The sequence below is a fragment of the Vipera ursinii genome (genome assembly GCF_947247035.1).
Source record: "Vipera ursinii genome assembly, chromosome: 6".
Lineage (NCBI taxonomy): Eukaryota > Metazoa > Chordata > Lepidosauria > Squamata > Viperidae > Vipera > Vipera ursinii.
Genome location: NC_139515.1, coordinates 66,065,205 through 66,079,262, shown reverse-complemented (window position 1 = coordinate 66,079,262; position 14,058 = coordinate 66,065,205). Strand labels below are relative to the sequence as shown.

Genomic DNA, 14,058 nt, shown 5'->3' with positions numbered 1-14,058 from the left:
TGGGAGTATTTTTTGACAGATAATCCTTCACTTTGCCACTTTCTCAAATTACATTCTGTTTTCACTTCCTTCTAATGTGTGGAGTAGCTTGGAAATTAGTACAGCAATTTGCTAAATATGTTTTCAGCTTGTTACAGGATCTTAATCAAGACATTGATTTGATATGCCATGAGAATTACTATCACAGCCTTCAGATGCCAAAGTATTTTCAAAAATTTCATAGGATGACATTATTTCTGTACTTACAATCCACCTGTAAATAGCCACAATCTAATTTAAAGTTGTAATTCTAAGCACATCTGTGATTGCCAGAAATAAAAAGGACTTGCAGCTTTCAAATAGTGATTTTTTAAAAGCATACCTTTAAAGGTAAAGCGAGACAAGTATGGTAATATGTAAAAACAAATCAGCAATGAAAAGTAACCTAGAATACATGCTTATATCTTCCATATCCTTGTTAGGCATCTTATTAGAAAAAATAGTTGATAATACATTGCAAAAGATGAACCCCCCAAGAGCATACAATGACATTCCTGAAACTGCCCTTATTTTATCCTTACATCAACCATGTAGATCTGGTTGAAAGCCAATTATTAGTCCAAATTTATCCAGCAATCTTCATGTCTAAATGGGAATCTGAACCTGGGTCTACTCTACACTCTGTCTGTCTGTCTGTCTATTTGCCGCTCCCTCTCATCTATCAAACAGAGAATGTGGGCCTATTGATCATATATCATGCATTTTTTTGTTTTACAAGTGTAGGGTTAGGGCTAGGGTTAGCTAATTTTAATTAGCTAGGAAAGTGTTTATTGCAGGCTGGATGTGTCACGCGGAAGCCACACCCACCCCAGCTCCGGAAAGGGGAAAAAAGTCACAATATGTCGCAACACGTCATGTGACGCGGTGAGTTTGACACCCCTGATTTATTGTATATGGAAGGCATTTTATGATATGCACTGGTACACTGACATTTTGTAATACATTTTTTTCCAGGCAGAATTGTTTTAGAAATGTAATGTGTTTTTTAATGAACAGATTCCCTAATTGCACAATTTTGTCCAAACATCTAAGTTGGGAATTGAATTGTTAAATGTTAAAAAGTGTAGGCAGAGTTGAACTTGGTTGCGTACAGCAGGCAAACCATAGAACACCAGATACTGCTTAACCCAGGCAATTTCAGGCAGTCGTAGTTGGACAAATTCAGGTTATATATCTGAGCCAAAAGGATTTATTTCCCATTTCTAGGAGTTATGTAATTACAGAAGGAAATCTCAACATGAAGCAATTTTTGGATTATGCTTTACCTTCAGCTCATCAGCATCATAGAAGTTTATGCGCACTGCAGGGACCATCCATGTCTGGAAAAGGGTTGCCAGGATCTGTTTGGCAATGGCATCTGCAATGAGATGGAAGTGAAGAGGGTTCCGTCTGTTGGAAAGAAAAGGGAAGGAAAAAATAATGGTGAAGGCTTCAGCCTCAGTTTATACAGAAAGAATTGCCTCTCTCCCTTCGCAGATCATACACGTTTTGCTTTCCCTATAGGCCACAGTGCATCACATTAGATTTTTTTTTTTAAAAAAATCCATTTTATTTGGATACGGTTAAAAAATTCTCACAATATCCAGTTCACCTCTTCAAACATTAATACCCTCCCAAATTTGAATACTGAAGATATTAGTTGAATTTTTTTTAAAAAAATATTTTGAATTGCCTTGGAGGATTCACTGTAATGGGTTTTTTTTTCCTATGAAAGAACAGGAAAGAATGGAAAAATAGCTTTCTTTTATATTTTTCTCATTGACCTGCAGGGTTACGACTACACCACATGGAGATGGAGAAGCTCTAGTAATAAACCTGGAAACATCTCAAAGGAAGGTTCTGGCCCCTTATCTTTGTCCTATTTTTTTGACAGAAGATTTTTACATAGCTTTTCTGATATGAGTTACAGGTAGTCCTCAACTTAGCACGATTCATTTAGTGACTGTTCAAGGTTACAACAGCACTGAAAAATGTGACTTATGACCATTTTTTGTAGGTATGACTTTTACACCATCCCCATGATCATGTGATCCAAATTCAGATGCTTGGCCACTGGTTCATATTTATGACCTTTGCTACGTCTCTGGATCATGTGATCACTTTTTGCGACTTTCTGACAAGCGAGTCAATGGGGAAGCCAGATTCACTTAACAACCAGGTTACTAACTTATCAACTGTAGTGATTCACCTACAAATTGTGGCAAGAAAAGTCGTAACATGGGGCAAAACTCACTTAACAAATGTCTCACTTAACAACAGAAATTTTGGGCTCAATTGTGGTCGTAAGCACTACCTGTATATAATGTGATCAAATTTTGCTATGTGGTTTTTAGAACATTGCAAATCATGACCTTTGTATCATAAAAATTAAAATAATTACTAGGATTCTTATTTTATTACCATATATCTTACATTCTAATGGCAGAAAGTGAAGAGGAACTAAAGAGCCTCTTGTTGCGAGTGAAGAAGGAGAGTGCAAAACTTGGGTTGAAACTAAACATTAAGAAAACCAAGATCATGGCATCTGGCCCTCTCAATTCCTGGCAAATAGATGGGGAAGAAATGGAGGTAGTGACAGATTTTATTTTCCTGGGCTCCAAGATCACTGCAGATGGGGACTGTAGCCAAGAAATTAAAAGACACTTGCTCCTAGGGAGGAAAGCCATGACAAATCTAGACAGCATACTAAAAAGCAGAGACATCACCCTGTCAACAAAAGTGTGTATAGTCAAGGCTATGGTCTTCCCAGTTGCAATGTATGGCAGTGAAAGCTGGACCATAAGAAAGGCTGAGCGCCAAAGAATTGAAGCCTTTGAACTATGGTGCTGGACAAGACTCCTGCGAGTTCCTTGGACTGCAAGGCGATCAAACCGGTCAGTCCTAGAGGAGATCAACCCTGACTGCTCTTTAGAAGGCCAGATCCTGAAGCTAAAACTCAAATACTTTGGCCACCTAATGAGAAGGAAGGACTCACTGGAGAAGAGCCTAATGCTGGGAAAGACTGAGGGCAATAGAAGAAGGGGACGACAGAGAATGAGGTGGCTGGATGGAGTCATTGAAGCAGTAGGCGTGAGCTTAGATGGACTCCAGAAGATGGTAGAGGACAGGAAGGCCTGGAGGAACATTGTCCATAGGGTCGCGATGGGTCGGACATGACTTCGCTACTAACAACAACAACAAAACATAGATTACTTGACAGATATATATAGCTCCATAAATATATATATACCAGTTTAACTAATTAATGCTTCCACTATTAATCACCAATGTTACATAAAACCAAAAGCCATAATAATAATTCTTGTACTATACCTCTCTGGTAATATCTGAACTTCTTATTTTACAAATTCTATATTTGAAAGCTTGTTTATATTTGTTAAGTTCACAAATTAAATTAGTCTTGGAAAAAAATATTGATTCATGCAAGCTAATAATTAAAAACATCTGGAAATAACTACTGTATTTAGGATTATCTTCCCTTTACATACACAGCTATAAGCAGGAGGTCCAAACATATTTTTAGAAAATAAGATACATATGCAGGCAAAGAACATTTAATTAATTAATTGATTTAATGCTACCCATCCTCCCTATATTTTTTAATTAAAAGTTTTATTGATTTTTAAGAATTACAGTCTTTAGTGCTTAGTAAATAACAAGTTGTCTGGGCTCAAATATTTATTTATTTATTTATTTATTTATTTATTTATTATTTAAACTTGTATACCGCCCTATTCGCGTAGGACTCAGGGCGGTTTACAGGGAAAAATTAAAAATACATACATACAAAGTTAAAATCAATTAAAACTAAAATTAAATTAAGTCCCTGAATTTAAACTAAAACCCCATTAATAAATAATTAAAACCCCTCAGTCTGGGCCAGACAGCTCAAAAAGCCAAGTTTTCAAATCCCTGCGAAATGAGCGAAGGTCGGGGGCAGTCCTAAGCTCCGTGGGAAGAGAACGCCCTTCCCCTGGGGATAACCCGCCGGCATTCCTTGACCAGCGGTACCCTAAGAAGGCCCGCCCTGTGGGAGCGCACGGGACGATGGGAAATTGATGCCGGCAGCAGGTGTTCCCTTAGATAATCCGGACCCAAGCCATTGAGAGCTTTATAGGTCATTACCAGCACCTTGAATTTCAACCGGAAGCCAATGCAGCTCACGGAGAAGAGGTGTTACATGGGAGTATCAGGAAACTCCCATAACAACTCGTGCAGCTGCATTCTGCACTAGTTGAAGCCTCCGAGTGGTCTTCAAGGGCAGCCCTATGTAGAGAGGGTTGCAGTAGTCTAGCCGGGAGGTCACGAGCGCATGGGTGACTGTGCGTAGGGCATCTCTGTCCAGATAGGGCCGCAACTGGCGCACCAGACGAAGCTGGGCAACCCCCCCCCTGGTCACAGCTCCTATATGGTCTTCAAAATTGAGCCGTGAATCCAAGAGGACGCCCAAGTTGCGAGCCCTATCGACGGGGGGGTAACACCTCACCCCCCATCATTAGTGGTGGAACAACCTGGTTTATCTGAGATGCCGGTATGTACAGCCACTCAGTCTTGGCAGGATTGAGACGAAGCCTGTTTCTCCCCATCCAAACCCGGACCGCTTCCAGGCAATGGGACATCACGTCGAGTGCATCACTGGGTTGGTTCGGGGTGGAGAGAAAAAGTTGGGTATCATCAGCGTACTGATGATACCCCACCCCGAAACCACGAATGAGCTCGCCCAGTGGTTTCATGTAGATGTTGAACAGGGGGGAGAGAGAACCGACCCTTGGGGGACTCCACAAACGAGAGACCTCGGGGCAGAGCTCTGCCCTCCCGTCAACACTGACTGCAAGCGGCCCAGGAGGTAGGAGGAGAACCACCGTAGAACAGTGCCTCCCACTCCTAACCCCCTGAGACGCCGCAGTAGGATACCATGGTCAATGGTATTGAAAGCCGCTGAGAGATCTAAAAGGACTAGGACAGAGGAACATCCCCTGTCCCGAGCCCGCCAAAGATCATTCACCAGTGTGACCAATGCCGTCCACGTGCTATACCCGGGCCTGAAACCTGATTGGTACGGGTCAAGATAATCCGTTTCCTCCAGGAACAGAGGGAACTGATGCGCCACCACACTCTCAACAACCGTCGCCAAAAAGCGAAGGTTGGAGACCGGACGATAGTTATTTAAAACAGCCGGATCCAGGGCAGGCGTCTTGAGGAGGGGCCTCACCACCGCCTCCTTCAAAGCAGTGGGAAAGGTACCCTCCTTCAAGGAAGCAGATATTACTGCTTGGAACCAGCCTCGTGTCTCCTCCCGAGCCGCATAGACCAGCCAGGAGGGGCACGGGTCCAGTAAACAGGTGGTGGAACTCAGTCTCCTCATGATCCTGTCCACGTCATCGGGGGAAACAGGGTCGAACTCAGTCCAGGTAACATGCTCAAGACCGCTTGATTCCTCCATTCCAGACTCTGCCCAGTCAGAGTCCAAACCGGTCTAGATCTGAGCGATTTTATCCACCAGATGATGACTAAACTCCTCAGCCCGTCCCTGTAAGGGTTCCTCCCTCGTCTCCCAATTAAGGAGAGAGCAAGTCACCCTAAACAGGGTGGCTGGGCGATTATCTGCGGACGCGATGAGGGTAGTGAAGTAATTAGACTTCGCCATCCTCATCGCAGCGAGGTAAGACCTTGTAAAGGCTCTTAGTCGCAATCGGTCAGATTCAGACCGAGTGGACCTCCAACCGCTCTCTAGACCCCGACTCCGACGCTTCATCTCCCGGAGCTCCACGGAAAACCATGGGGCCCAACGGGATCTGTGCCGAGTCTGGGGTCGCAAGGGTACAACATGGTCGAGTGCCTCAGTGGCCGCCCTTTCCCAGGCATCCACCAAGGCATTGACCGGGCAGTGAGTGAGGGAGACAGGTAAGGACCCAAGCACAATCTGGAACCGTTCTGGGTCCATTAGGCGCCTGGGACGGAACCACCTGGTCGGTTCCACATTGACTTCTTCAATATAAATCTGTTCAATACTGCACAATCCAGTATTTTCCCCCTGATCCTCCTTTCTTCTCCATATTTTTTTCATTTTCTCCTCATTACACAGTTACAATTTTTGGTACTGTTAACATAAGGTAAAGATAAAGGTTCCCCCACACATGCGTGCTAGTCGTTTCCGACTCTAGGGGCGGGTGCTCATCTCTGTTTTAAAGCTGAAGAGCCAGCACTTGTCCAAGGACATCTCCGTGGTAATGTGGCCGGCATGACTAGACGCCAAAGGCACACGGAACACTGTTACCTTCCCATTGTAGTGGTCCCTATTTTTCTACTTGCATTTTTATGTGCTTTCGAACTGCTAGGTTGGCAGAAGCTGGGATGAGTAACAGGCGCTCACTCTGTTACGCGGCACTCGGGATTTGATCTGCCAAACTGCCAACCTTCTGATCGACAAGCTCAGCGTCCTAACCCACTGAGCCACCGCGTCCCTACTGTTAACATATACAGAATTAAAGATAAACATCTTCATCATATTTTACTAATATCATACAAATAACAATATCAATTCATAAATGAATGTCAATTCATTAATCAATATCCAGTTTTTCATGCTCTTGTTAAAGTTTGATTTCCCATCAGTATTTGTATTATCTTTATCAGTTATGATTTTCTCAATATTAATTACATTTATATAGCTAAAAGTATTATTAATATCAATCCTTCTCTTATCTTCATATTTCCCATATCAAAAAAAAGAAAGAAAAAAATGCTAACTTAGTTCTAAATCATATCTATCAATATTGCTTGGTATGAGGAAGACAATTTAGGTAGGATATTTTTTGGGGGGGCGACTCCGCCCATTTATTCTCCTTAAACAACTCCCAGTTCCTTTCTCCCTCCATTTCTCTTTTCATTCCCTGTCTCCCAAGTTGTGACATTTCCCCTAATAGCGCTATATTCCATTTTTAAAAATCTTCTTTCTTGCCATCAGATATATTTTGCCCTAAGGGGTAAAAGGTCTTTTGCATTTTCATTGTTATAGCTAAGTCTTGCAGTATTTTGTTTGTGTATACTTGTTTATATTTCCCTTCTTTTATCTCTTTCATCTCTAAATCCATTTCCTCTGTTTCGTCTTCTGATTTGTGGTTTATTTGTTCATACTTTGTAGTCATTATCTGAGAACTTTCTAGTTATAGATTTAATTTGGAGATTTGCTTGTTTATATTGTCTAAATTGTTTTTAGTCTCATTGTGATTTCTTTTTATGTCCCCTTTGCATTCAACAATTGTTTGGTGAATTAATTGTAGCATAGAATATATTTCTTTCTGAAAGGTGTTTTGTTTGTTTTCTTGAGAGATCATTCCTGGAGATCCTCTAGTATCACCAGTCTCATTAAGAATAGATCAAAGTTTCCTCTAGTTATCTGGTCTTTATATGTATCCTTTATAATCCAATAGATTCCAAAGTTTAGGTTCAGTCCTGAATATTTCTTTTATTGAAAAGTTTTTCAATACATTTTATCTTTAACAAAACCCCTCCCCACCCCCACCCCCCCTTCCCAGCCCAACCCAACCCTCCCCTTCCCCTCTCCCCGACTTCCCAGAGCTAAATACAAGGTATAAAAGTAAAAAACAAACATAAACTACCATATGCTAATAACAGTAAACTATTAAGTCTATCGCACTTTAGCTCTTTTAAAATGACTACAAGCAATATAAATATCACATCGGTACTTATTCAAATGCTAAATGAAACTTTTTAGTCCCATATTTATTCTGGATGTAATCAATCCATTTTTTCCACTCCAGGACATATCGTTGTTGCGAATGGTCTTTCAAATACGCCGAGATCTTTGCCATTTCCACCAGGTTGGAAACTTTTAAAGTCCATTCCTCTATAGTCGGCAGTTCTTCCTTCTTCCAATATTGCCCTACTAAAAGTCTTGCTTCCGTAATTAAGTTCAACATCAACTTAATGTCCACAACAATAGTGTCAGTAATAATACCCAATAAAAACAATTGCAGACAAAACTTTATCCTTTTCTTAAATATCTTCTGCATATTCCACCAGATTTTAATCCAAAATGCTTTAACCTTTTTACAGGTCCACCATATGTGAAAATACATTGCGTCTTCGCCACCACACCTCCAACATTTAGACTGGTAGTTCGGATACATACTTGCTAGCTTTTTGGGATCTAAATGCCACCTATAAAACATTTTATAAAAATTCTCTCTTAAATTTTGGGCTTGCATAAATTTTACATTTCTCACCCAAATCCTTTCCCAAGTGTCCATTGTAATAACTTCTTGAATATTCTGAGCCCACTTTATCATGCAATCTTTAACAAGTTCTGTTTCTGAATCAATTTCTAACAATGCAAGATATATCCGTTTAATATGTGCTTGACCCTGATTTCTAATTTGCTTTACCAAATTTTCATCAGTCATTGAAAAACCAGTTTTCTGGTCTTCTTTCCACCTGGCCTGTAATTGCCCATACTGAAACCAAGTTTGAACAATCTTTTCTCCTCGCAAAAAGTTATACGGCTTCAAACGCCATATATTCCTCTCCAAACTTAGTCCTGAATATTTTATAGTGATCCTTTGTCTCAAGTATCCAAAAATTGTCAATCAGCCAAACAATGTTCAAAGTGTTCAAAATGTTCAACTTCTCTGAAAACAGCTTAAAAGTCTCTCCCTGCCAGGTGTAGTCCTAGGTCAAATTTTTCTTTCTCTCCCACCAGCTCCTGAAGTTAAAAGTCCAAGCTCAGTAGGTATTTATAATCCAAGAAGGTCAGGGAGATAAGCATGCCAAAATATTTTCCTTTATTGCCAGCTGTTCTCCCAATCTAGCAGTCACCAAGCAGCCAGGAAACAAATTATAGTGCTGTACACAAACCCACTACTAGATGTCATCCCAAGTCCATTTTCTACTCTTAAAACAAAGGATTTCTTATATTTCACCTCATTGTTGTTGTTTTTTCCAAAGAGAAAATCTTAACAGTTATCTCAGTTCTCAAATTTATCAAAACAGTAGCTTTATGTTACTTCCACTTCAGTATTGTTTCTGCCCCCATAAAATTAAAATACCGCTTCCATTTACATTAGGAGGTTTTTAGCTTCCTGGGAGCCTTTCCCAGGAAATTCAGGTGTAATATAGTAAAGAAAGGATCCATATTCTCACCCAGTTCCAAACATGTTGTTTACAATGTATTAATTGGTGCTTTTTTCTTCTTTGGTTGTGAGCAGCTAATGGCCGGCCACAGGAATGTAGTCAGTCTTTCCCCTGCCGGTTTGGAGGGCTTTTCTTGGATCGAACAGAAAGACTGCTGTCTCTGTGATCAACAAGGCACCCCTCCTCTTCATCACCTCTTCAGGGCAATTTTAGGCCCTTTTTAGGGCCCCCAGCAGGGTGAAATCGGGTGTGGAAGGCAGACCCCTGCCTTCTTGCATCCTGTACCGCTGCAACGCAAACCAGATGTCTACCCATCCCCCCTATAAAGTGACTCTGTTACATGTTATAAGTAAAAATTATCTAACAATTTGCACAGATGTATTTTTATTGTGTTGTGAGTAGGATTTAAATTTTCTTCAATAATCTATTTAGGATTTTCTATTTCCAGTAGACACTTTGCCCACTATCACTTGGAAATTGGTGCTATGATATTTCAAGGTACTAGTAATGCTATTCAAAGCCCTACATGGCAGGGGTCCGGAGTACCTGAGGGAACACCTGCTGCTGGCATCGACTTCCCTCCGCCCTGTGCGTTCCCACAGAGAGGGCCTCCTCAGGGTGCCACCGGTCAGAGAATGTAGATTGGTGGCCCCCAGGGGGAGATCCTTCTCTGTGGGCGCCCCGGAGCTATGGAATCAGCTACCGGTTGAGCTCCGGACGGCGCCCGACCTTCGCTCCTTTCGCCGCGAGCTAAAAACATACTTTTTTGAACAAGCTGGCCTGGCCTGATGAAGGGATTGGGGGGGGGGGTTTGTTATGGTTATTTTATTGAGTTTTAAAGATGTATTTTAGTATGTGGGCATTTATTTAATCTTGTTTTAACTTTTGTAATCTGTATTTTTTATTCTTGCCCTGTTCACCGCCCTGAGTCCTTCGGGAGAAGGGCGGTATAGAAATAGTATTAAATAAATAAATAAATAAATAAATAAATAAATAAATGAAGAAGCTAAGAAGCTTCGTGCTGTATATGTTCAGACCAATGCAGTAAAGTTAAGAAGGTACATTTGTGCTACTGTTGCAACTCTTCAATTCTGAGCATTAGTTGGTTGTAAATTATTGTATTTGATTAGAAAACCATTCCACAAAATCATTGAAACTTTGATCAAATATTTTGGACATTAAATTGGATATGTAATGGCATTTTTAAATTTCTATCTCACACATATTGATTTATCTTCTTTATTTAAAAATGAGAAATGAATCATATTTTTATTGAGCAATACTAAATCTCGATCTGAATTACACTGCTTTGGATTGCAGGGGTTATACATTCAATTTTTAAGCATCAGTGAAAAATATAGTAAGGACGTATGGTCACTTTAAAAAGTGCTTATCCATTTATAATCTCTGTGACTTCCCACTTGGGGAAGGAATTAAAAAATGTAGAAGTTAAAAGAAAACAGATGAGCCATTTAGCCTTTAGCATTTTGTCAGCTTTCTCTCAAGCCTCTGATTATCACTGTGTGCTCTCATTTACTTATAATTTATAAAGTTAAATACCTGTACCTGCCAAGTGTAATTATTCATCCATGATAGGGTGCTTAGAAAATGTTACATTTAAAAGAGAGACAATGGATTTTTTTGAATTATCCACAAGATCAAAATGATTATGTTGTAAAATCATCTCTTAGTTGATATCCAAGTCAATTGTCTATGTTCTCCTGGGATGTTGGAATACAGAGAATCACTACATAATTGTTTGCTTAATTTAAATCAGTAATTTTCAAACTTGGCAACTTATGTCCACACATCTTCAAATTGCCAAGTTTGTGGGGGGGAAAAACACCTGATTTAAAGGATCACTTTTACTTTCTGGAACCAATCTGGAAAAGTTTACGTGGTTTTGCCTCTCTTTAGTGCTCTCTTTTTTTCAAAGCTGAAAAAAGTCACAATAGGAAAGGTTAAAGAAAGCACACCAAGAATGGCTTCTGGAATTTTTTCCAACCGCCTAAAAACAGTTCTATTGTGGGTCATATGACCGGGATGGAGGACAAAGGGGGGGGAATGGCTGGAACATCAGAGTAGGAAACATTCCAAGCCACTTCTCAGTGCCTCTCTCATAGGGATGTATTGGGTGATCCATCGCTTTTCTGAGCTCAGTCTTTCTTCACTACCGTATTTTCCGGCGTATAAGACGACCCGGCGTATAAGACGACCCCCTACTTTTAAGAAGATTTTGAAGGTTTTGTTTTATACGCCGGAAAATACTTACATGCCCTGCCCGTCGCAGAGGAGGCGAAGGCCCGACTGGCCCCGCCGGCCCTCCCGCTGCTCCTGCGCTTCTGCCGGCCCCCGAGGTTTCCCAGGCGGCAGGCAGCGCCGGAGGGTAGCCGCCACCCTGCCACGGTCGGCGCCCCTTCTGCTTCCCCCCCAGGCCTTGAACTTCTCCCATTGGGTGCAGGGCGGGGCAGCTCCGCCCGCAGCCTTTTTAGAACTCGTGCGCTTCCCTCTCACTGTCGGCCAAGGTGTGCTCCGCCCGGGCTCCCGGTCCGTCTTCCCGGCCGGCTTCCCACCCTGCCCCTCATGGAGCTGGACTGGGCGTGCAGCCTCTCGGTGTGGCTGCTTTTCCTGGACAGCCTGGCAGTGCGGCTCCTGCGCTCGGACCTGTTGCTGAGCCGGCGGCTGCTGCTGCGCGTGGGGCTGCTGGCCGTTTTTCCGCTGTCCCTCAGCGCCGCGCTCACGGCGGCTGCCTGCTGGCTCTGCTTCTCCCATCCTCGGCGGCTCGCACTCCTAGTTGCAGCGCATTGGAGTAAGCGCCGGCAGAGGCTGCTCTTTGGTCACCCGCCAGGAAACTTGCCAATCTGGGAGAGTGACTGCCGTGCCCACGCCCCTCCTGGGACGCCACGCCTGCCTGCCTCTTAAAGTGCCCACCCTGCATCCCTCTGGCCAAGGCAAAGGCGGCTGATGAGGACACCGACCTCGCTCCATGGGCAGCGGGAAGAGCTGCCACATCTGGGGACTCCTCCTCCTCCTCCTCCTTCCCCCCTCCCGCCGCCCTCTCACCTCATGAAACAGCCTCTTAGTCCGGCGCGCAGCTCCGATCCTGGCCACCAGGCTGGCTCGCCTCCGACAGCACTGCCTGGCGGAAGCGCATCCCCGCGGGGGGGAGAGCGGTGCTGGTGACAGGTGAGTCCGGCAGGCGCAAGGCCGTCCCCAAAAGCCAACGGGCAGCGCCGCCTTCGCGTGGGGAGAGCCGCCCGACGCTCCCGCCCAGCCGCTCCCGCCCAGCCATGTCCTGGAGCCGCGCCGGAGTTAGCTCAGTTGCGCGGGGCGGCCCGGCTTTACAAGAACGGGGACGCTCGACTGATTTGTTTTTTTTCCGGCGTATAAGACGACCCGGCGTATAAGACGACCCCCCAACTTTTGAGAAGATTTTCAGGGGTTAAAAAGTCATCTTATACGCCGGAAAATACGGTAGTTTCTCCTCTTCCCGCTCTACAACTATGTGACATATAATCTGTGCATGTCCATGAACTATTACAAGGTGGTGCATATGCCTATAAATATACAGTAATAACAGAATTACTGAATAATGCATATCTATAAAAGCTGCAGGCTTAATGAGTGCATTTGAGCTTTACTCCTGAAATGATGTCATAATGTATTGCTTCTCTCAGATGAATTAAAAATAATCAAACTTAGACAACTTGTTTACTATTATAGCGAATATCCACTATCCACTAACTGTAGAAAGACCATTCAAGGCCACAGGTCAAGATCCAAAGTTCCAACATATTTTGGTTGCACTTGTAGAATTACATACATTTAGGGTTAAACTGAAGCATCTTTTCTGTAACTGAATGGAATTCAAGAACATAACAAAAAAACCCTTATCAACAAAATAGAAAATACAATTAAAAAGAATCCAGTTCAAAAACCAAAGTACCACACAACTAGTTTATAACAATATAAATCTTGGTCTCTTCCAACCCTCTGGCTCTAGTGCTGGGGTAGATCACTGAGTCAGGTCTCCTGGCCATCAAGAAGACCAAGAGGGTTGAGCACTCCAAATCACAGTGGGAGTGTAAGTACAGAGTAGGTACCAATTTTCTTTTACTTATTGTTGTTAGCTGCCTTGGATGTCCCTGGAAGAGGGAAATATAAATAGAAATGATAATAACAAGACTTACTTTACAATTCTAAAACAGCAGCTGTGAAGATCTTGAGGAATTTAAGAGATATAAAGTAAACTACCTTTAAGAGTGACCAAATGTGTCTCTATGGCTTAGAAAAGGGGAAGGTTTCAATTGCCAATAGATATGAATGGATCTTTTTGTCATTAAAGCATTTTCCCAAGACTGTAGAAAAGAGAATGCCATTTAGTTGAAAATGTTATATACTCTCACTGGGGAGATTAGGAAAACAAAAACAAAAAAAAGTTTCCTTTGAAGACAAAAGGTCAGGAGAAACAAAGTAAAAAACCAGTGAAATGGAAAGCATAAGTATTAAAGAGCAAGTCTGTCTTGCAATTCCTGTCTTTGAAGATGGAAAGCAGTTAAGAATTATGTTTAGGCTTTTGAGAATTTCCTTGTACAACCAATACGTTAGAAATAGGAGGTGGAGAGGCGACAATCACCCAGATCCTTCTTTACTGGCATTGGTTAGTAAAGTTGCCTTGTTTCAACTGATAAAGAATTCTAAAGGTATTGCACTAAAGAAATACATAGTGGAAGGAAAGAAGGAAGGAAGGAAGGAAGGAAGGAAGGAAGAAAGGAAGGAAGGAAGGAAGGAAGGAAGGAAGGAAGGAAGGAAGGAAGGAAGGAAGGAAGGAAGGAAGGAAGGAAGGAAGGAATTATATTGCTTCTG

The 14,058-nt window shown here is 42.3% G+C and overlaps 1 protein-coding gene across 3 annotated transcripts in view; it reads right to left on the bottom strand.

Moving 5' to 3' along the window:
• The window catches only part of LARGE1 (LARGE xylosyl- and glucuronyltransferase 1), a 375,788-nt gene that overhangs the window by 170,052 nt on the left and 191,678 nt on the right, over window positions 1-14,058 (bottom strand). For all 3 annotated transcript variants that reach the window (XM_083365626.1, XM_083365625.1, XM_083365627.1), the window contains one exon: window positions 1,305-1,428. In XM_083365626.1, the coding sequence (XP_083221752.1) occupies window positions 1,305-1,428 (124 nt within the window). The remainder of the gene's footprint in view (window positions 1-1,304; window positions 1,429-14,058) is intronic.